Raw genomic sequence first — 24,501 nt, forward strand, 5'->3', positions numbered from 1 at the left:
GAGCAGTTATTCTCTAGAATCTACGCTGTTGGGGGGGTTATAAAATGACTTATGGAATTGTTTTAAGATGGTCATATTATGGATTATTTAGCTATTTGATTTTGAATTTTAGGACCATCAAATATCAAATATTTTTTGAAGTGTCTGTCCTATGTCTAGGAGATTTAAAAAAGCTCAGGAAATATATTTATACACATATTTAACCTCTTTTTTGGGGTAGACAAAACTACCTCCATACTTCCATTCATTTTTAAACCAGTACTGGTAACCTTTATGGATTGTGGGGGGTGGTAGAGCAAAACGGAGAACATCATTGTGTTGGTGAGAATATTCTGTTTCCACAGTGGGGTCACATTAGTTTGTAGCCCAAACGGTTCAGACTTTACAAACAGAAGTTGGCATGTGGATGGTACAGACTTCAGAATAATCAAGTGGGGCTTGTGGGAGTCATAAAGTAAAGACCACTATCGTGTTCGTGAGAGTGGTCCTATTTTTTTGTAGGCCAAACCGCTCCAACACTACAGCCGTTTTCGTGAAGACCGATTTTCGGGATGTCTCATTGTTTAACAAACACCACTGTAGCTCGGCCACTTTGCACTGCAGATGCGGAAGGCCGCCATAGGTGGATAAGATGGATTGAGACACCGCCCATGCAAATAAAAAAAATCTCTAGTTTAAACAGACTCTTGGAGGTTCTAATGTCCACTGCTTGACAGGCCTGAAGGTTAAATTCATGAGTGTTATATAGCCACACAGCTGCCTCGCCAAGGTTTCATACACCCCTCATAAAACCACACTCATGTTCACATGATTTAATGTATAACACATTAAACTGCCATGAATTGGGGTTGGGGGGAGAGTAGAGTGGTTATGGTGTGACCCTGTCAGGACTGGGCTCTAACTGTAACCTTGTTCAGTGCTGAGTGACTAATGCTGAGTGACGCACACAAGATACAGTAGGTACAAGTACAGCACGAGCGCAGGCAGGTGGAAACGATACCAGTACTCTCTTTTCTCCTCTTTGTCAAGTAGTGCCTGAGGACGGTTTTATTGGTTTTCTCTGGAGAAAGTGACAGTTGGGGGAAGGGGGGAGCGGTTGACAAAGTGCCCAGGAAGCATAGACTACAGGATGGCACCAGCCCTGCGGACGGTGTGGGTTCTTCTCGCGCTGTCCGGTGTCCTGAATGTGCGCTCCTGCTGGACTTTTACTTGTCCTTCCATTTGCGAATGTTCAATGAAGAGCGATACATGTTCCACAGAAGCGGGAGAGAAACTCAGCTGCACGAGGGAAACGCAACTAAGGTCCGGAGTCGCTCCTTCGTTTATTAGAAACTTGTAAGTAGCCCACAATTCTATTCAGTTTTTGAGGAGGAATTGTGCAGATATTTTGAAATTATAGTGTCTATATATACAGTGTTAGTTAAAATGCACGTTTGTCGAGCTGATTATTTATTATTTTTTTATTTATTTAACCTTTCAATTCAACCAGTCGATTAAGATTAAGAAACAAATTCGTATTTATAATGAGGGCATCAGTACAGTACCGAGTGCTTCGTACAGTACCTACTGGTTGTGCTTTGCCCTCATCATAATACCTTAGGATGCACGTTTTAAAACAAGTTTTTTCTTTGTGTATTATTTTTAGAAGACTAACTCATCTGCCATTGACAGAAGTTTCAAGCAATGCCTTCAGGGCACTGATCAACGTGTCCAGAATGTAAGTTTCAATCAATCAATTAAATGTATTTATTAAGCCATTTTCACCCATGACATACAGTTGAAGTTGGAAGTTTACATACACCTTAGCCAAATACATTTAAACCCAGTTTTTCACAATTCCTGACATTTTCGAGTAAAATGTTCCTGTCTTATGTCAGATAGGATCACCACTTTATTTTAAGAATGTGAAATGTCAGAATAACAGTAGAGAGAATTATTTATTTCAGGTTTTATTTCTTTCATCACATTCCCAGTGGGTCAGACGTTTACATACACTCAATTAGTATTTGGTAGCATTGCCTTTAAATTCTTTAACTTGGGTCAAACATTTTGGGTAGCCCGAAGCCCGTTTTGGCCCATTCCTCCTGACAGAGCTGGTGTAACTGAGTCAGGTTTGTAGGCCTCCTTGCTCACACACGCTTTATCAGTTCTTCCCACAAATTTCTATAGGATTGAGGCCAGGGCTTTGTTGTCCTTAAAACGTTTTGGGGATAGGGGGCAGCATTTGGAAAAAGCGTGCCCAAAGTAAACTGCCTGCTACTCAGGCCCAGAAGCTAGGATATGCATATAATTAGTAGATTTGGATAGGAAACACTCTAAAGTTTCCAAAAATGTTAAAATAATGTCTGTGAGTATAACAGAACTGATATGGCAGGCGAACACCTGAGGAAAATCCATCCAGGAAATGCTATTATTTTGAAATGGCTGTTTTTCCATTGAAAGCCTATCCACCATACAAAGAGTTATGACCCAGTTCACGATCCCATGGCTTCCACTACATGTGGCCAGTCTTTAGGCATTGTTTCAGGCTTTTACTCTGAAAAATGAGGGAGAAACACCACTTTCAATGAGAGGACAGTGGACATTTCCAGACATGAATCCTGCGTGTGACCGGGAGCGCGCCTTTCGTGTTTTTCCTTTTCTATTGACGAAGCTATTGTCCGGTTGAAATATGATCGTTTATTTATAACAAAAACAACCTGAGGATTGATTCTAAAAATCGTTTGACATGTTTCTATGAACTTTTATGGTACTTTTTTTATTTTATTTTTATTTTCATCTGCCTGCTGTGACCGCGCTTTGTTCCCATGGATTACTGAACAAAAGGTTTTTTGGACATAAATAGGGACTTTATCGAACAAAACAAACATTTATTGTGTAACATGGAGTCTTGGGAGTGCAACCATATGAAGATCATCAAAGGTAAGTGATAGATTTTATCGCTATTTCTGACTTTTGTTACTCCTCTACTTGGCTGGTTACTGTTTTTAATGATTTGTCTGCTGGGCGCTGTTCTCAGATAATCGCATGGTTTGCTTTTGCCGTAAAGCCTTTTTGTAATCTGACACAGCGGTTGGATTAACAAGAAGTTTATCTTTAAGCTGATGTATTGCACTTGTGATTTTATGAAAGTTAAATATTTATAGTAATTTAATTTGAATTTGGCGTTCTGCTATTTCACCGGATGTTGTTGCTGTTCCATAAGAAGTAAGCCATTTTGCCACAACTTTGGAAGTATGTGTCAGGATTCACCTAGCGGTCATGATTTGGGGCTGTACAAATTTTTTGATGTATTACAATAATTGATTATGCTTATGTTATATTAATAGAAGGGGAGGGGTTATAAGACCCCTCCCTCCTTACATTTATAGGGTCCTAGACTACAGATTCTCTCTCTCTCTCTCTCTCTTATAATGTGTGACTGAGACAGAACTCTGCAGGGGAGTGTGGGAGATAAGAGACAACTCAGACATTCCACAATAAATCAACTTTGGGGAGGGGACATTTATTGCCTAGCTTTTAGATAAACACTGTGTTTGTATAGCTATGGATGCAGGGTTTTGGTCTCAGGAGTAAAAAGGTAATGACGTAGTCAGTGACATCACTAAGGCGGGACTTCGGTTTAATAAAACAACTTGAGACCTTTTGTTTGATGTAGAACTTACTCAGAAACATGCGTGCTATGTTCCTGATTGTCAACTTCTGTCTGCAATTGCATTAATAAAGGTTTTTGAATGATTTAATTAAATATATTGTCATAATGCTAATTTTACCAATATTTAACTTGGCAAGTAAGTTAAGAACAAATTCTTATTTTCAATGACGGCCTAGGAACAGTGGGTTAACTGCCCTTTCTGGGGCAGAACGACAGATTTGTACCTTGTCAGCTCAGGGATTTGAACTTGCAACCTTTCGGTTACTAGTCCAACGCTCTAACCACTAGAGCATTGGCCCAATGATGATTGACAAGGAGGAAAGGAATGAACTTAACATATGCTTGGGGTCATTGTCCATTTGGAAGACCCATTTGCGACCAAGCTTTAACTTCCTGACTGATGTGTTGGTTCAATATATTCACATAATTTCCCGCCTCATGATGCCATCTATTTTGTGAAGTGCACCAGTCCTTCCTGCAGCAAAGCACCCCCACAACATGATCCTGCCACCCCATGCTTCACGGTTGGGATAGTGTTCTTCGGCTTGCAAGCCTCCCCCTTTTTCCTCCAAACATAATGATGGTCATTCTGGCCAAAGAGTTCTATTTTTGTTTCATCAGACCAGAGGACATTTCTCCAAAAAGTACAATATTTGTTGCAAACTGTAGTCTGGCTTTTTTATGGTGGTTTTGGAGCAGTGGCTTCTTCCTTGCTGAGCAGCCTTTCAGGTTATGTCGATGTAGGACTCGTTTTACTGTGGATATAGATATTTGTACCTGTTTCCTCCAGCATCTTCACAAGGTCCTTTGCTGTTGTTATGGGATTGATTTGCACTTTTCGCACCAAAGTACGTTCACATCTAGGAGACAGAACGCGACTCCTTCCTGAGTGGTATGACGACAGCGTGGTCCCATGGTGTTTATACTTGCGTACTATTGTTTGTACAGATGAACGTGGTAGCTTCAGGCGTTTGGAAATTGCTCCCAAGGATGAACCAGACTTGTGGAGGTCTACAATTTTTTTTCTGAGGTCTTGGTTGATTTCTTTTGATTTTCCCATGACATAAAGCAAAGAGGCACTGAGTTTGAATGTAGGCCTTGAAATACATCCACAGGTACACCTCCAATTGACTCAAATGATGTCAATTAGCCTATCAGAAGCTTCTAAAGCCATGACTGTGGAGTGGAAATTTGTGGAGTAGTTGAAAAACAAGTTTTAATGACTCCAACCTAAGTGTATGTAAACTTCCGACTTCAACTGTATATCATCAGTGTGCCATTATTGGCCCTAGTAACGTTACTCGTTTTTTGTTTAACTCTGGGGTTGCCTTTTCAGTGTAATAGATCTGTTTATACTCAAGTTGTGCACATTTATATACTTATTTTATTTGTGTTGTGGAACACATACTGTTGGTAGCTGTTGTGAAAAGTGTGATATTGTGTGAAAAATTACTCTAAATGCATGTTAAGAAGAGGAAAGGAGATGTTCACTTTGAATGGGTAGCTTTGGAAGAGTTACCTATACACACACTTTTAGAGGAAGTAGTTTGGCGTACTTTTATTTGTGATGTATTATTACCTTTCACCCGCTATTTAGGAGATCAAAAGCATGTCAATTCATATCAACAAATTGTTGGTTACTATATGGGAAATAATAATACGCATGGTTGGTGAACCAACTTGGTGGCCTTGTGGTTAGCGTGTCCGCTGGAAGGTTGCGAGTTCAATCCCCTGCCGAGTCATACCAAAGATTGTAAAAATGGGACCCAAAGTGTCTTCGCTTGGCACTCAGTATTAAGGAGATAGATTGGGGTTAAGGCTCTGTGATAGACTAACATCCTGTCCAGGGGGTGTACTTGTACATCAAGCTGCCTCATGCTACAGAAACCAATTCTGGCTTGCACAAGCCAATGCATATGGAATATAATCATGAAAAGTGAATAAGAATCGTGTACTGTGTAAGAAGATAATTTGTATCTGGTAAGATTTTCTGTGTTTTGCCTTATATGTCAGTAGTGTATTTGTATGTGTTAACTTAAACACACACAGTTAATATGCATAGAGGGTCTTGGTCTGAATATGAAGCATTGTGTGGATAGAAATAGAATCACACAGCCATTTACCATTGAAGTTTTCAGTATGAATTTCATTAATCACTTTTGTTTTTGAATCTCATAGACACACAATAAAGTCTCAGAATGTGACTGATTGGGTATCAAACCCTGGTTTCTTGTGTGATACAAGACTGTGTTAGTGTAACAGTGTAGGTTCCGTCCCTCTCTTCGCCCCGACCCGGGCTCGAACCAGGGACCCTTTCACACATCAACAACTGACACCCCACGAAAGCCACGGCCCTTGCATTGCAAGGGGAAACCCTACTTCAGGTCTCAGAGAGTGACGTCACTGATTGAAACGCTATTAGCGCGCACCACCGCTAACTAACTAGCCATTTCACATCGGTTACACTAGCACACTGAACTAAAGCTGCGAATGTGAATTTACTATTTACATTTTAGTCATTTAGTAGACACTCTTATCCAGAACAACTTACAGTTAGTGCATTCATCTTAAAGGTTGAGTAAGTTAGAGTGTTTCGACAAATGTACCCAAATTTCTATTATATTTTAATAGTTTATATGTAGTGAATGCCATAATGTCGTTATTTTGTTAGATGCTTCTCCCTATTAGCTGAAATCTTATTTTTTCAAAGACATTTTAGCTGTCACGCTAGCTGTTTGGTCCAAACAGATTCACAAATGATGGGAATTTGTCATGCTATGAACACATCGTCTCCCACCGAGGCACGTGTTGCTAAGCAACCCCCATGTACTTGCCTGGGGAGGCCTGCTCCCTCTGTGACTAAAGCCAGTGTGAGAAATGTGCTAACAAATGTTTTTTTTGTGAAACTAAATAAATGCAGCATTCTGACCAACAAAACTTATTTGCTAGATTCATGACAGTGTTGTTAGACAAAGAAAGGAAAGTGAACTTCAAAATGTGATATAGTTTTATTGGAATTTGCAGCTGTTGTTGGTAATTAATGAATCTGCTAGCCTGTGATTTGACTTACTTTATCTTTAAGGTAGCTAGCTAAGAGAGACAACCACATCCCACAGTCATAACAAGAACATGTCTTCCTCACTGCCCTTTCCCACCTGGACAAAAGGAACACCTACAGTCCGTGAGAATGCTATTCATTGACTACAGCTCAGTGTTCAACACCATAGTGAAAACTGCCCACTAGGGTTAACAGTGAGTGCTGTTACCTTCAAGTAGATTTTGGTTTTGCTATGACGTTGTGGACAGGAATGGCGGATGGGCGTAAGTTTGAATCAAGTGATAGAAAGTCATTTTTTAAATATTTGTTTTAAACCTATCCCAAACCTTAACCCTTACCTTAACCATTTGGAGTTAATGCCTGAATTTAAGAATTTGGTGTTAACGCCTGATTTAATGCCGAAACCTAACCTTAAACACTTACAAATTTGACGTTTGGAATTACTTAGACATTGATGTTTGAGAAAAATGTATGAATGTCTAATTCTGATGTGAGACTATGAGAGCTGGTAGGACAACAACCTCTCCATCAACGTCAGCAAGACAACGTAGTTGATCATGAGCTACAGGAAACGGAGGGCACACCCCTATTCACATCGACGGGGCTGTAGTGGAGCGGGTCGAGAGCTTCAAGTTCCTCAGTTTCCACATCACTAAGGATCTATCATGGTCCAAACACACCAACACATTTGTGAAGAGGGCACTACAACGCAGCTTCCCCCTCAGGAGGCTGAAAAGATTTGGCATGGGCCCTCAGATCCTCAAAATGTTCAACAGCTACCACCATTGAGAGCATATTGACTGGTGGCATCACCGCTTGGTATGGCAACTGCTTTGCATCCGATCGTGAGGTGCTACAGAGGGTAGTGCATATGGCCCAGTACATCACTGGTGCTGAGCTCCCTGCCATCCAGGACCTCTATACCAGATGGTGTTAGAGGAAGGCCCTACAAATTGTCAGACTCCAACCACTCAAGTCACTGACTGTTCTCTCTACTACCGCACAGCAAACAGTACCAATGCACCAAGTCTGGAACCAGCAAGACTTTGAACAACTTCTACCCCCAAGCCATAAAACTACTAAATAGTTAACTAAATAGCTACCCGGACTATCTGCATTGACTCTTTTTGCACAAACTTTTTTGACTCATCACGTATGCTGCTGCTACTGTTGACCATCTGTCACTTTATTCCTAGTTATATGTGCACGTCTACCTCAATGACCACGTACCCCTGCACATCCACTCAGTACTGGTAGCCCTTGTATATAGTCAAGATATTATTACTCATTGTGTATCTATTATTACTTTTATTATTATGTGTTTTACTTTTCTGTTACTTCCTTATTTTCTTTCCCTCTGTATTGTTGGGAAGGGCTCGTGATTAAACATTTCATTGTTAGTCTACACCTGTTGTTTACGGAGCATGTGTAGCTAAGGACAGGGAAGGGGTCAGGGGGCCACCACCTCATTCCAGTTACATCCATATCCCATCCACCCCAATATATTGCATTCATAACTGAGTCATACACTCATCTGGGGTGACATCTGGGCTGACAGCTTTACCCCAGCTTGGCTTGAAGTCAAGGACCCCTAGCTGCTCACAAGCCAATTAGTAAGACTCCTATTATGGTATTTTATCAGGGGGGATGGCTTAATCTTGTCTGGTTCCAGATCTGTTTACTCTTACCTGTTTCCTATCGTCAGGGGACCAGGTTTACTCTAATCTGATCTGGTCAGGATGCAGCTGTCCCCTTATTGATAACTCAATTAGTGACTGGTTGAGGTTTTGATTGAGGTCTATTCCACCCCTCTTAGCTATCATTATCTCTTTATATTAGTTAATCAGTTAATCATTGAGTAATCTTGAACCAAACCCTGCGTGTGTTATAGCTCGCTAACAGTTTGTCATAATACGTTGATCGTTGAGGAACATGGCAGACTGCCTGTATTGCTCTACTGAATACTCTCCAAGAGAAGTTCACCCCAAGCTTATGAGCTCATCAAGGTAAGGACAGCCCAGACACCACATGTATTCCGGTCCACATCTACAAGGTTACCGCTTACTCCGTGGCCCAGTTACCACTTGGAATTAGGGTCCAGAAGTGGATATATAGTGGTATATCGATAAAGTTAATTTTACGCTCTCTGAGCCAGTGTTGCTTTGCAACTCACAAAATGTTACACTGAAAAATCAACACTAGGGCCTAGATTCAATCAGATCAAGCGTTTACCAGCGTTAACCAGCATTGGCCGACATCCGCATAGCAGATGTTTTGGCGTGTTGGAGGTGTAACAGGGGTATGAGCTGATGTATCGGTGAGCGGATGCTTTTGTGTCACATCCCACTCCCTTCCTTATAATCCCTACCGCGTTTCAAGTTACAACCCACTCCCTTCCTTATTATTCTACTGCGTTTCAAGTTACAACCCACTCCCTTCCTTATTATTCTACTGCGTTTCAAGTTACAACCCACTCCCTTCCTTATTATTCTACTGCGTTTCAAGTTACAACCCACTCCCTTCCTTATTATTCTACTGCGTTTCAAGTTACAACCCACTCCCTTCCTTATTATTCTACTGCGTTTCAAGTCACAACCCACTCCCTTCCTTATTATTCTACTGCGTTTCAAGTCACAACCCACTCCCTTCCTTATTATTCTACTGCGTTTCAAGTTACAACCCACTCCCTTCCTTATTATTCTACTGCGTTTCAAGTTACAACCCACTCCCTTCCTTATTATTCTACTGCGTTAGAAGTCACAACCCACTCCCTTCCTTATTATCCTACTGCGTTAGAAGTCACAACCCACTCCCTTCCTTATTATCCTACTGCGTTAGAAGTCACAACCCACTCCCTTCCTTATTATCCTACTGCGTTAGAAGTCACAACCCACTCCCTTCCTTATTATTCTACTGCGTTAGAAGTCCCAAACACTCCCTTCCTTATCATCCCTAGCATATTAGAAGTCACAAACACTCTCTTCCTTATCATCCCTAGCATATTAGAAGTCCCAAACACTCCCTTCCTTATCATCCCTAGCATATTAGAAGTCCCAAACACTCCCTTCCTTATCATCCCTAGCATATTAGAAGTCCCAAACACTCCCTTCCTTATCATCCCTAGCATATTAGAAGTCCCAAACACTCTCTTCCTTATCATCCCTAGCATATTAGAAGTCCCAAACACTCCCTTCCTTATCATCCCTAGCATATTAGAAGTCCCAAACACTCCCTTCCTTATCATCCCTAGCATATTAGAAGTCCCAAACACTCTCTTCCTTATCATCCCTACCATATTAGAAGTCACAACCACTCCCTTCCTTATTTTCCTACCACTTTAGAAGTCACAACCCGTCACTAGAAAGTGTCGGCTCTATAGATTATAGAAATAATAACTCCAATGTCAACCCATTGATGTTTTGCATGTTTTGTTGCATCCAATGGCAGTGTCCGCGATATGGTAACGCAACTAACCACTTGTGGATTTGACAGTTCTAACACAGTTCCACCGGGGACACCTCCAAAATAACTGCTATGTCAATCTGATTGAATCTAGTCCTAGGTCACACTGGCCAGTTTGCTATTGCAGAGTTCAGATGGTCTTGTCTTGTCATGGATGACTCACATTGGCTGGACCGACTCACTTTCCTCCAAGGATGATAGAAGCTACTGATGATGATGCTCTGAAATGGCTTTTTAATCGTTCTCCAAAAGTAACGCTAATTAAGATGGTATACAACAACTTAAGAGGGAAGGTACATACACACACACACACACACACGCAGGGCTGAGTGAAAATATAAGTATAGTGGGTCACTAGGTTTAATTATTCTCTGGTTTAAGATGGAATCTAAATGGCTATCTAAATGGTAAGTGTTGGTTAATTACAGATCAGTCGGCGGTACGGTGGCTTGGAAAGGTCAAACGTAGGGAGGTCTATAAAAAGGTATAATTAACACTAGAAGAAGGGGGCTGAGAAGGTATGGGAGGTTGGTTTGGGATGGGGGATGGGTTGGAGGGTAGCAAGGGCATCATCAGGAAGACAGGAAACAGTCAAGGGCATGTCACTAGAGCCTTCCTCACTGCATTTCTTCGTTTTTTAAAGAAGTAACATAACGCTTCTCTTCCTCTCTGAGCCTAGTCACCTTGGCCTCATCACAATACTTCTCATTTCACTTTTCCATTTGCAGTCTTCGCTCTGCATAATCTCTATTCGATGATTAAGGGATATTCCTTTAGAATGGGAATGTACATTATGCTGTGTATTTTTCTGCCACAGTGAGATCTCTCAGAGTGACTGCATCAGGAACATAAGAAACCATGCATTCCTCTCTCTCCACAGCCTGGCTGAGATGTAAGTGACACACACACACACACACACACACACACACACACACACACACACACACACACACACACACACACACACACACACACACACACACCAATTACAGAACTTTCATCTCAAAGTTGTCAAGGTTTCAGTTGGTGAGATAACGTTTTGTTCCATTGGAGGCCATGGATTAGACTGTGTTGTCTCCTTCTACCCTGATAAATTCTGACATTACTGTAATACACTGGTTAATGTGAAGATTTGTGGTTCATTGAACCTTGAATGAGACATTATCTAAAGCCATTAGTCCGCATTGAATGATCCATTATCTAAATCCATTAGTCTGCCTTGAATGAGCCATTATCTAAATACATTAGTCTGCCTTGAATGATCCATTATCTAAATTCATTAGTCTGCCTTGAATGAGCCATTATCTAAATCCATTAGTCTGCCTTGAATGAGCCATTATCTAAATCCATTAGTTTGCCTTGAATGAGCCATTATCTAAACCCATTAGTTTGCCTTGAATGAGCCATTATCTAAATCTATTAGTGTACCTTGGATGAGACATTATGTAAATCCATTAGTCTACCTTGAACACAACAATGCATGCAGAATATAATTTACTTACTTAATCCTCTTCATTCCTAGATATAATATTACTGTTACAAAAACATTAAAAGTATGAGTTACAAGTGCCCTCATGAGTAAAAATATATGTTACTTGATTGAAAGTGAACATTGATTATTGGAAATCAATGTTCACTTTTTTAAAATAATTGTTAATATTGTGATGTTTTCTGTTCCTTAGACAGATACAGAACATCAGAAATCTGATCAGTATAGAGAAGGGGGCCTTCACTGATCTGCCCAGGCTGAGATACCTGTAAGCTTTTATTACAAGTACAGTATATTGTTGGTTACCATACAACTGCAATTCCAGGTACAATACCTGTTTGTCAATGTTCAATTTTATCATTTTATTTATATATTTTTATTTTACCTCTGTCTCTTTCTTCATCTCCTCTTTCGCACCTTCTCCTCTTTTCTCTCTCCCAGGAGTATCTGCAACACAGGAATAATACACTTTCCTGACTTCTCCACCATGTCCTCTTTGGTGGTACTGGATAACTTCTTCCTGTACGTATCCAGAACTTGACCCACTTGAAACTGGATTAGAAGTTGATGTTGGTCTACCTTATATTTTAAGATCATATGTTATGATAATATAGCTACACCCATGTTAAGATCATATACACCCAACCCCAGTGTTGCCCTGCAATTTCAATTCCAATTTTCCTCACTGAAAAGGAACTGACCCTGGTCTTTGACATGACATGTTCAGTGGCAAGGCACTGATATTTAGTATCTCGTCTCTGCTCTTTGCTTCTTTCCGCCCTTCTCTTCACTCACCTCTCCTCTTCTCCTCTCTTCTCTCCTATCCTCTCCCCCTCTTTTCTGTGTGCAGTGAGCTGGGAGATAACATGCATCTCGACAGCATACCTGCCAATGCCTTTCAAGGTATCACAGAGGAGAGTGTGTACATGTGAGTATCAGTACAATACTATTACTTATTTACAGCCATACTCCAAACAGCCATACTTTCTTGAGCAAATGACTCGTTTTGTAGGATTTAATTTTCTCAGCACATGTTTAGATCATTGATTAGAGAAGTCTCTAATCTAGCTGTTTCATGTAGCCTAAGAATCGTTTCACTGCTGATTTCATTTAACCTCATCTACAGTGAGGGAAAAAAATATTTGATCCCCTGCTGATTTTGTACATTTGCCCACTGACAAAGAAATGATCTGTCTATAATTTTAACGGTAGGTTTATTTGAACAGTGAGAGACAGAATAACAACAAAAAAATCCAGAGAAATGCATGTCAAAAATGTTATAAATTGATTTGCATTTTAATGAGGGAAATAAGTATTTGACCCCCTCTCAATCAGAAAAATTTCTGGCTCCCAGGTGTCTTTTATACAGGTAACGAGCTGAGATTAGGAGCACACTCTTAAAGGGAGTGCTCCTAATCTCAGCTTGTTACCTGTATAAAAGACACATGTCCACAGAAGCAATCAATCAGATTCCAAACTCTCCACCATGGCCAAGACCAAAGAGCTCTCCAAGGATGTCAGGGACAAGATTGTAGACCTACACAAGGCTGGAATGGGCTACAAGACCATCGCCAAACAGCTTGGTGAGAAGGTGACAACAGTTGGTGCGATTATTCGCAAATGGAAGAAACACAAAAGAACTGTCAATGTCCCTCGGCCTGGGGCTCCATGCAAGATCTCACCTCGTGGAGTTGCAATGATCATGAGAACGGTGAGGAATCAGCCCAGAACTACACTGGAGGATCTTGTCAATGATCTCAAGGCAGCTGGGACCATAGTCACCAAGAAAACAATTGGTAACACACTACGCCGTGAAGGACTGAAATCCTGCAGCGCCAGCAAGGTCCCACTGCTCAAGAAAGCACATATACATGCCCGTCTGAAGTTTGCCAATGAACATCTGGATGATTCAGAGGACAACTGGGTGAAAGTGTTGTGGTCAGATGAGACCAAAATGGAGCTCTTTGGCATCAACTCAACTCGCCGTGTTTGGAGGAGGAGGAATGCTGCCTATGACCACAAGAACACCATCCCCACCGTCAAACATGGAGGTGGAAACATTATGCTTTGGGGGTGTTTTTCTGCTAAGGGGACAGGACAACTTCAAAGGGACGATGGACAGGGCCATGTACCGTCAAATCTTGGGTGAGAACCTCCTTCCCTCAGCCAGGGCATTGAAAATGGGTCGTGGATGGGTGTTCCAGCATGACAATGACACAAAACACATGGCCTAGGCAACAAAGGAGTGGCTCAAGAAGAAGCACATTAAGGTCCTGGAATGGCCTAGCCAGTCTCCAGACCTTAATCCCAAAGAAAATCTGTGGAGGGAGCTGAAGGTTTGAGTTGCCAAACGTCAGCCTCAAAACCTTAATGACTTGGAGAAGATCTGCAAAGAGGAGTGGGACAAAATCCCTCCTGAGATGTGTGCAAACCTGGTGGCCAACTTCAAGAAACGTCTGACCTCTGTGATTGCCAACAAGGGTTTTGCCACCAAGTACTAAGTCATGTTTTGCAGAGGGGTCAAATACTTATTTCCCTCATTAAAATGCAAATCATTTTATAACATTTTTGACATGCGTTTTTCTGGATTTTTTTGTTGTTATTCTGTCTCTCACTGTTCAAATAAACCTACCATTAAAATTATAGGCTGATCATTTCTTTGTCAGTGGGCAAACGTACAAAATCAGCAGGGGATCAAATACTTTTTTCCCTCACTGTAATTGGTTGCGGTAACCATTATAATTGTCATTGAGTCCAGGTTTAGGACAGCACTTGTAAATTATGTTTTTTAATCATTTTCTGTTGTATGTCTATAAGCAATTGTAAATCGGTGAAGCTGACATTGACAACCAATTCAAATGAAATGCTTAGAAATGTTTTTCTTCCAGGAAAATTATAAAAAATGGATTCAAGGAAATCAGGTCACACGCTTTCAACGGAACAAATCTGGATAAACTGTATGTATTCCCCTCAAACAATCAACATTTCCTCCACTGCTGCTGAGTTTCAGTTCTAACAACAAAGTGCCTGAAACACACACACACCCACACACACACATACTCTCTCTCAGCAGGAGCTGCTGTTGTGATTTTTTCTAAGCTTGTTTTGCTGTTGTTTCAGAGTTGTGTCGAAGGCTTGGTTTAATCAAAGAAACTCAATGTACCCGTAAATAAATGTCTTGTGAGACAAAACATTGATTGGGTGCCCTGTTGTTTACTTTACCCCTTGCCACGCTGAGGTGTTAGCAGCGTCTTGGTCTCGCCAGAATCGCTTTCAAGGAGTCTAAACAAACAAAGCTTAGTAAGTTAGTTAGTTAGTTAGTTGAGATGAGGATCATTTGGGCATCCATAGAAAAGTGTAGGTTTTAGAGCAGAGAAAACAAAAGGGTCAAATATCAGAATCCAAAAGCAAAATGCCCATATTTCACTCATTTATTGCAAGGATATAACTGTCATGGCTTGTGCTCATCTGTGATGAAGACAAACATGACCTCATCCCATGTATTTGACTGTTTTCTTGTGTAGGATTCTGAAAGGCAACAGGTATCTGAGGAACATCCATGAAGATGCCTTTGAGGGGGCCTCAGGGCCAACTATGCTGTAAGTGAATACTTCCTTTGACAACCATAGTGTAAAATTCACCTTCAATATAATAGTCCATTCCTATAATATAAACGTCCTTCCTGCCACACTGACCTCCACAGAGCCCCAGTATTTCCTGTTTCACACCCTTCCTGCCACACTGACCTTCACAGAGCCCCAGTATTTCCTGTTTCACACCCTTCCTGCCACACTGACCTCCACAGAGCCCCAGTATTTCCTGTTTCACATCCTTCCTGCCACACTGACCTCCACAGAGCCCCAGTATTTCCTGTTTCACATCCTTCCTGCTACACTGACCTCCACAGAGCCCCAGTATTTCCTGTTTAACTACCTATAACTGACAATGTCAAACATACACATTAGTTATACATTTAACAAAGATTACATAAACACAACATCTGACTGCTGATCCATTTTATTATAAAGACCTTGTGGTTTATGGTGCATTGGAGGGATTTCATAATGATTATTCATCCATGTTCAACAATACAAGGTTGATGCTGTAATCTACAATTTGTCAGCCAGGTCTACCTCAGTATTTATGAGATTGTAATGTTATGCATGTTGTCTAGTCTAGTGGTGTTGTTTTTTTTCATCCTGCTTTACTTTGTTAATATCTTTTTTTTTGTAAAAGAGTGTTAAAGTCTGTTAGGGTTAGGTTAGGTTAGGGTTAGGTCTGGGGCGGTAAGTAGCCCAGTGACTAAGGAGTTAGACTTGTAGCTGAAAGTTTGCCTGTTGGAATCTCGGCCCGGACCATGGGGGGAAAAAAGGGGGATATTGATCTGGCAACTGGAGTGCTGTTGGGTTCACATCCTAACAACAATCCCCTACTGTTGGGCCCTTGATCAAGGCCCCACAACATGCTCTCCATCCATTGCAGATTTTTTTTATTTTTTTTACCCCTCCACCACCCCCCCTCTTCGGAGGACAAATATCTTCGTTTTTTTTACAGCTTTTTTGCTACAAATACATACATTTTACCTATACATTTTACATACACATTTTACATATACATGGTACTTTTATATATAACAACAATACTATACAATACTATACATTTTACATACACATTTTACATATACATGGTACTTTTATATATAACAACAATACATTACCAAACAAACCCCTTAATCCCACCTATCACCATAGACCTCCCTTGTTTGGTTTCCATGTGTCATATATTTTTCAATTGTGCTGTGATGTTTTACAAACATTTTGAATCTTTCTAATCGTATATATTATCCACAGATTGTGAGCTAAAGATGAAAACCTTTCCTACTAGTATTATTATATTATTTATTGACTGGCTTTCCAGATCACCCAACACTGCTATTTGTAAGGTTCATTTTAAGTGCATGTTGTGATTTTTTAATCATCCATGAACCTGTGACCAGAAACAAGCTACATAGGGGCAATACCAGAATAAATGATCTATTGATTCTGTCTCATCACAGCAAAATCTACAGCACTGAGATTGTTGTATGCCCCATATACATAGCATTCTGTTGGTGGCAAGAATTTTATATAATCATTTAAATTTAAAAACTTTGTTGAGTCAAGTGTAGTTTTTTGTACCAGATCATAAACCATATGCCATGGAATTGGTACATCGAAAATCTCGTCCCATTTATTTTGCAACCTGTATGGCGTAGCTGTCAACATTTTTGTCCTCAGATGAAATTGGTATATTTTTCTATTTATGCCAGTTCCTTTTAGCCAACTTGTATCTTTAATATATGGCAGGCAAACAAGTGCCTTACCTTCTCCCTTTTCCACTTGCCTCCTCCATTTTTGTGGTAGTGCTGCAATCAGTTGGTTGTAAATTTGGATTGAGCAGATATTCCCATATATTTTCAATAACTGCACATGTGACATAACTCCTCCATTTCTATTCATAATATCATTAATAAATATAACAAATGTTTCCATAACAAATGTTTTTTTATTAATCAATATATCTGAGTTTAACCATAACATTTGTTGTAATATTTGTTCCATCTTTTCTGGAGGATAAAACAAAAATTGTAACCAGCTTTGTATGGCTTGTTTAAGAAAGGGCGATACTTTAAACAAAATTTCATTTTCAATTAGTTGGAAATGAGACGTTGTAATCTGTATGAAGGCAAAAAAGCAATTTTTGAACAAAGGATGAGCTTTAATTTCTTTTCATCCATTGCAGCTTGACCCTATGCTCCACTCAACTGTGTGATGTGTGATATCTGGGGGGGAAATGAAGAGAGCAGAAGACAATTTTCAGTTGTTTGCTATAACTATGGACAATTAAGTTTCTATTGTAAAAAAAAAAGGAAACATTTGACTCTGGTGTTTACTGTATGTTTGTTGTCCAGTGACGTCTCCTCCACAGCTCTCCACACCCTCCCCCGTCGAGGCTTGGGACATTTGAAGGTCCTGATTGCCCGTTCTACCCCTTACCTGAAGACTCTACCCCCTCTGGAAAGCCTCCTAGAGCTAGAGGTGGCAGAGGTCACTTACCCCAGCCACTGCTGTGCCTTCCACACCTGGCGACGCGAACACAGGTAGGTACACATCACATATTGGTACACACACAGTTTGACATTCAAGAGTCTACTCTAACCTTCCTGTTTTTCTCCTTATCCATCCAAAGGGAAAAGTTTGTCCTTGCACTCTCTCCGAAACTCAGACGGCTGTGCGATGACGATAAAATCATGTAAGACAATTATTGCACCATGTATCAGGGGAAAGTTCTGAACACATGTAGCGGTCTCTATTGACAGGCTGTTTTTTAACCATTGATTGCACATTTTCTTTTCTTTTTTTGGTCTCTGATCCATGTTGTCTTCCCCTTTTCTACAGGGACCTCTCAGCAGACAATGTAACAGACCTGTACGACATCAACCTCCAATACCCAGACCTGCAGCTGAGCCTGTGTCCTGGACCCTTCCAGTGCACCCCGGAACCTGATGCCTTCAACCCCTGTGAGGACCTGCTGGGGTACTCCTTCCTCCGCGCTGTCACCTGGCTCATCACTGTGTTCGCTGTGGCCGGGAACATGACAGTGCTGATTGTACTGATCACCAGGTAAACGGTTTTGACTAGGTGGTGTACAGCTACGACAGGAAGTGACTTAGTAGTAGGTTAGGAAAACTTACGCAGCAGGTTAGGAGAATGAACGGAGCAGGTTAGGATAATTAGATTAAGGTTAGGAAAAGGCTTAAGGTTAGCTAAAATAATCTCCTAACCTGCTACTGTCACGTTGTGTGTGAAGGATTGGGAGACAGGCGCAGGAATGCGTAATAGTTTTTTTTATTTCACCCAAATTACATCACAGGCACAAAGACCAAACAAACACATATACAAAAGATGGAGTTGAGACCCAAACAAAAGAGTGAGGAGTACCTTGAATAAATACACAAGCGCACAATGATACCACAATGGACGAGACCCGTAATCATCTGCGCAATACAAGTGGCATGGAAGCCAAAACAACAAGGCACTCACAGGCACTCACAGGCACTCACCGGCACCCACCGGCACCCACCGGCACCCACCGGCACCCACCGGCACTCACCGGCACCCACCGGCACAATGGACATTGGAACAATAATCGACAGCCCAATGGAAAGCAAAGGGCACATTTATACAATTACAATCAGGGAAATGGGGACCAGGTGTGCGTGATGAGACAGTTCCGGAGGGATCTGTGACAGCTACAAAAAGCAAAATAAAAGGAGCTGTAGCTGTATTCCGTCTAGTCACAACCCAGGTAAAGAGAGAGAACATCGAGATGTATAATACACGAGACTGGCTGGCATAGACCCACATAGTTTTAGAGTGTGGGGATAATGGCAGCCATCTTAGTAAGGGATAAATTCTGAACCAGTCCAATTGGAATTAATGGATTGTAATCTACTAAGACATGTTGCTTAAATAAGATAAATATCATTAAAACAATGTTTCAATTGCTAAATATATTCAAGTGATTGCTGATCTTTTTAACATTTTTGATCATTCTCCTCACCAGCCACCAGAAGCTTAATGTCTCCCAGTTCCTGATGTGTAACCTGGCCTTCGCAGATCTCTGCATGGGGCTCTACCTCCTCCTCATTGCAGCCATGGACTACCACTCCCGTAAGGTACGGTAGTGGTAGTCCAACCACCTACCACCACTTACCATGACTCCTAAACTGCTCCAGAGGGGCTGCACTCTGGCTGACCCTGTGATGCTTGCTTTCCAATGTTTATACACTGTAGAAAGATATATATACACAACATGTAAAGTGTTGGTCACATGTTTCATGAGCTGAAATAAAAGAGCCCAGAAATGTTCCATACGCACACAAAGTTAATTTCTCTCCAATGTTGTGCACAGATTTGTTTACATCCCTGTTAGTGACCATATCCTTTGCCAAGATAATCCATCCACCTGACAGGTTTGGCATATCAAGAAGCTGATTAAACAGCATGATTGTTACACAGGTGCACCTTCTGCAGGGGACAATAAAAGGCCACTCTAAAATGTGCAGTTATGTCACACAACACACTGACATAGATGTCTCAAGTTTTGAAGGAGCGTGCAGTTGGCATGCTGACTACAGGAATGTCCACCAGAGCTGTTGCCAGAGTTTTTTATGTTAATTTCTCTACCATAAGCCGCCTCCAACGTCGTTTTAGAGAATTTGACAGTACATCCAATCAGCCTCACAACTGCAGACCACGCCAGCCCAGGACCTCCTGCGGGATCGTCTGATACCAGCCACCCAGACAGCTGATGAAACTGTGGGTTAGCACAACCAAAGAATTTCTGCACAAACTGTCAGAAACCGTCTTAGGGAAGCTCATCTGCATGCTCATCGTCCTCACCAGGGTCTTGACCTGACTGCACTTCGGCGTCATAACCGACTTCAGTGGGAAAATGCTCACCTTTGATGGCCACTGGCACGCTAGAGAAGTGTGCTCTTCACGGATGATTCACGGTTTCAGCTGTACCGGGCAAATGGCAGAAAGCGTGTATGGTGTCATGTGGGCAGGCGGTTTGCTGATGTCAATGTTGTGAACAGAGTGCCCCGTGGTGCCGGTGGGGTTATGGTATGGGCAGGTACAAGCTACGGACAGCGAACACAATTTAATTGCATTTTACTGATGGCAATTTGAATGCACAGAGACACCGTGATGAGATCCAGAGGCCAATTGTCGTGCCATTCACCCGCCGCCATCACCTCATGTTTCAGCATGATAATGCACGGCCCCATGTCGCAAGGATCTGTACACAATTCCTGGAAGCTAAAAACATTTCCCAGTTCTTCTATGGCCTGCATACTCACCAGACATGTCATTCATTGTTTGGGATGCTGTGGATCGATGTGTATGAGAGCATGTTCCAGTTCCTGCCAATATCCAGCAACTTCGCACAGCCATTGAATCACCAGCCTGATCAAGGCAAATGGTGGTCACCCCAGATACTGACTGGTTTTCTGATCCACGACCCTACTTTTATTTTTAAGGTATTTGTGACCAACAGATGCATATCTGTATTCCCAGTGACGTGAACTCCATAGATTAGGGCCCAATTAATTTATTTCAATTGATTAATTTCCTTATATGAACTGTAACTCAGTAAAATCTTAGAAATTGTTGCGTTTATATTTTAGTTCAGTGTATTTCTGTAATGACTCTTTCCGATTTGGGCACTAACGTTGTATTTTATGGTAGGAGTTCTAGTCTATAACCAATAATACAGTTGTATTGTAGGAGTACTATAACCACGCTACGGACTGGCAGACGGGCGGGGGCTGTGGCGTGGCGGGGTTCTTGACGGTGTTCGCCAGCGAGCTATCTGTCTACACGCTGACCATGATAACATTAGAGCGGTGGCACACCATCACCAACGCCATGCACATCAACAAGAGGCTGCGGCTGAGGCATGTGGTGATCATGATGGCTGGAGGGTGGGGCTTCTCCCTATTGGCCGCTCTGCTTCCCGTCCTGGGGGTCAGCAGCTACACTAAGGTCAGCAGAATTTTTTACGTTCAGGGCCCGTATTTACAAAGGGCCGGTTTCCCGGACACAGATGAAGCCTAGTCCTGGACTATAAAGCCCTTTCAATCTCCATTGCTCTTTAGTCCAGGACTAGGAACTGATCCTATCCTACTCTGATGCTTTTTGAATACAGGCCCAGGTTTACAAACATTACATTTACACACAACAGCCATGGTGTTATATAGTAGATGAACATTCACAGCCTTTTTATTTTCGCTGTAAAATAACTTAATGACAATTGCTGTTGTAAAAAGGACTTTATATATATTTGTATTTGACAATCTTCCAGGTGTCGATCTGCCTGCCCATGGACATCGAGTCTCTAGCCTCCCAGGTGTATGTTGTAGCCCTCCTCCTCCTCAACGTCGCCGCCTTCTTCATCGTCTGCTACTGCTACGTACGTATCTACATGTCCATCCACAACCCCGACCTAGCAACCCGCCACGGTGACGCCAGGATCGCCAAGCGCATGGCCATCCTCATCTTCACCGACTTCCTCTGCATGGCACCCATCTCCTTCTTTGCCATCTCGGCGGGTCTCCGCATGCCCCTCATCACTGTCTCCCACTCCAAGATCCTCCTCGTCCTCTTCTACCCAATCAACTCCCTTTGTAACCCCTTCCTCTACACCATATTTACTCGAGCATTTCGGAAGGATATTTGTCTATTGTTGAGTCGCTGTAGTTGTTGCCATACGAGAGCGGAGTTCTACAGGGCACAGAACCTGGCAACACACACTATACCGCCTAAGGGTAGAACTACATCCCTCAGACAGCCTCACTCTTTCAGGTTCTATGCCTACCACATCAAGATGCAGGGATGCTTCCTCAGCAAGGGAGGTGGAGTGCGTGACTAGTCTCAGCCTGTCAGAACTAGGGGTACAGCCACATTGAGATTTTGGTCGCGTGGCCCTGCTCAGACGTTGCATCAACCAATGGCTGCATGCCACATCATCGACTGTGTCGTCAACTGACAGATCGCTGTAACATATGTGGTTAGCTAATACGTAAAATGCCTATCCAGACATTGTAAGATCTGGCATGCGTCAGCAACGCCTGGGCAGAGAACACACCCTTTGTGTTTGAAAATTCCAGATTGAGCCAATTGTTTTTCAATGGGAGTCATCCGTTGCCGGATGAATGACAACAGATTGTCTGTCAAAAATACACAAAGCATTCAATTTAAGAAGTAGAGAGGGGTTCTTTTGATGAGAAAAAATGGACAATGATGACAATACAATTTCATCCTTGTTTATGCATCTCCTTGTTCAGGCCCTGTGATAGGCTAGCGTCCTGTCCAGGGGCTGTACTGTACATTAAGCTGCCTCACACAACAGAAACAAGAGAGGCTCCTACTCCTATGAGCTTTTCCGGCTTGCACAAGCCACGCCTCAATGTGGCCATAGCCTTAATCTCGGCTGTAACAAGGTGATTGAGCATCTGTGCCCCTCCCTTGTCGATTATGGCAGCCCCCCACACTTCTCTGATTCAGAGGGGGTGGGTTAAATGCAGAAGACACATTTCAGTTGAATGCATTCAGTTGTACAACTGACTAGGTATCCCCCATACCCGTCATTGTAAATTACATCATTGTAAATGAGAATTTGTTCTCAACTGACTTGCCTAGTTAAATAAAGGTTAAATAACATTTTTTTTAAAAGACAAGGACATGGAGTTCTCTGGGCAGGCCATATCAGGGAGAGGAAGCTGCTGCCGGGCTCCAAGCTGCCATGCCGGTTTGGCGTGAACGTGTTTTAGAGTATTGTTGTTGAGCTTAATAATGTAAAAAGTAAAGTGCATTGTTTGTAACTTGGTGTGGCAGCTTAGAGCCCAACAAGTTATAGCACAACCTTTTCATTGCTTGTATTGTATTGTATTTTTCCTTGTGTACATTTTAAAGGGGAAGGCCAGTTTGTATTTGTGTACATTTTAAAGGGGAAGGTCAGTTTGCACATGTGTATATTTTATAGGGGAAGGCCAGTTTGTATTTGTGTACATTTTAAAGGGGAAGGCCAGTTTGTATTTGCCTTAAGTCTGGTGCATTGGTAGCTTAGAGTAATGTCCTCACATGTGCATTTCCCTTATATTTAATTGAAACTTGTAATAAACTATATTTTTGTAATTCTGTGTGTGTGAGATGTTTCCCTGGCATTGTACCCAGTTGATGTCTCGATTGACTCTGCCCTAATCCCAAGAATATGTGTGTTGCATAGAGAATTTAACCAGAATTGACTCAATTTCAATAATATATTTTATTGGGAGTTGTACATAATGGAAATTACGGGAAAAAGTACGGGGGAAAAATGTATGAAATGTATGCATTCACTTACTGTAAGTCGCTCTGGATAAGAGCGTCTGCTAAATGACTAAAATGTAAAATGTAATTGACTTTCTGCTATTGACTAAATGTTCTGTTTGGCTTTCAATTAAGTAAGCTGAGCAGCTAATATTTTTGATCACATAAACCTGTATGCAAAGACAGGTATGTCCCAAATGGCAACCTATTCCGTATAGGGCCCTGGTCAAGAGTGCACTATATAGGGAATACGGTGGCATTTGGGACACAACATGTAAAGCATCCATTTCCCATAACCTTTTCCTTTTAGTCCCCTTTACTGCCACAATAATGGGATTCAAGAATCAGCCCAACTATAATACCCAATGTCTATTTTCCCCATGTTTGTTTGTTGAGTTTCAGTAGTATTTGAGTTTCTCCTTACTGCAAGTTTCTTCCAATGAGTGTTCCTGTTCCACTAACAGTGAAACGTTAGATCCACCTCATAAGCTAATGTGGCTAGCTACACTAACCAAACTCTACCAAAACAGAGAAGAGTCCAGAACAGAGCAGCATGGACAGTCACAGCAGTGTTTCTGTGTCCTAATGTCAAAATGGGCCCAGCCCTTGAGGTGTGAGTGTGCTGGAACATTTACTGTAGAAAAGTCAGTGGCAACTAACTGGAGAACATGCTGACCAGTAGGGCCAGAATACCAACCTGTGAACATTTAAACCAATGTATGCATTGTGAACATCACTCACATAACTAGAACAAAATGTGGTTAGTCATACCGTATAAAAAAAACAGCTGTCAAAGATACAGGAAGTTTCAGTAAAAAATGTTAAATGCAGACAGATTATTTGTTCGTTGGACATTGTGGGATCTTTGTCTCTAAAATTAATTATGCAAGAAATAGCAGTGGAAATGTTTTTATGCACAGAT

The 24,501-nt window shown here is 41.6% G+C and overlaps 1 protein-coding gene across 2 annotated transcripts; it reads left to right on the forward strand.

The window, feature by feature from the left end:
• The first annotated feature begins 801 nt into the window (after positions 1-801).
• Positions 802-22,789, forward strand: LOC115152811 (lutropin-choriogonadotropic hormone receptor-like). Of its 2 annotated transcripts, XM_029697644.1 has the most exons (14): positions 802-1,335; positions 1,646-1,717; positions 10,993-11,067; positions 11,858-11,932; positions 12,106-12,186; positions 12,515-12,592; positions 14,553-14,621; positions 15,189-15,263; positions 17,615-17,803; positions 17,893-17,955; positions 18,102-18,326; positions 19,270-19,381; positions 20,997-21,254; positions 21,574-22,789. In XM_029697644.1, exons 1-14 carry the CDS (start codon positions 1,130-1,132, stop codon positions 22,138-22,140), a joined length of 2,145 nt encoding a protein of 714 aa, XP_029553504.1. In that variant the 5' UTR covers positions 802-1,129; the 3' UTR covers positions 22,141-22,789. The 2 variants fall into 2 exon arrangements, with proteins under 2 accessions (XP_029553504.1, XP_029553505.1); XM_029697645.1 differs by lacking the exon at positions 20,997-21,254.
• Positions 22,790-24,501: the final 1,712 nt, after the last annotated feature.

Source organism: Salmo trutta, chromosome 18, assembly GCF_901001165.1.
Source record: "Salmo trutta chromosome 18, fSalTru1.1, whole genome shotgun sequence".
NCBI classification, from domain to species: Eukaryota; Metazoa; Chordata; class Actinopteri; order Salmoniformes; family Salmonidae; genus Salmo; species Salmo trutta.

Coding starts and splice junctions, on each gene's coding strand:
- LOC115152811 (XM_029697644.1), top strand. CDS start 1,130: ATGGCACCAGCCCTGCGGACGGTGTGGGTTCTTCTCGCGCTGTCCGGT. Junction 1,336..1,645: donor CCTTCGTTTATTAGAAACTT/GTAAGTAGCCCA, acceptor TATTATTTTTAG/AAGACTAACTCATCTGCCAT. Junction 17,956..18,101: donor TGCGATGACGATAAAATCAT/GTAAGACAATTA, acceptor CCTTTTCTACAG/GGACCTCTCAGCAGACAATG.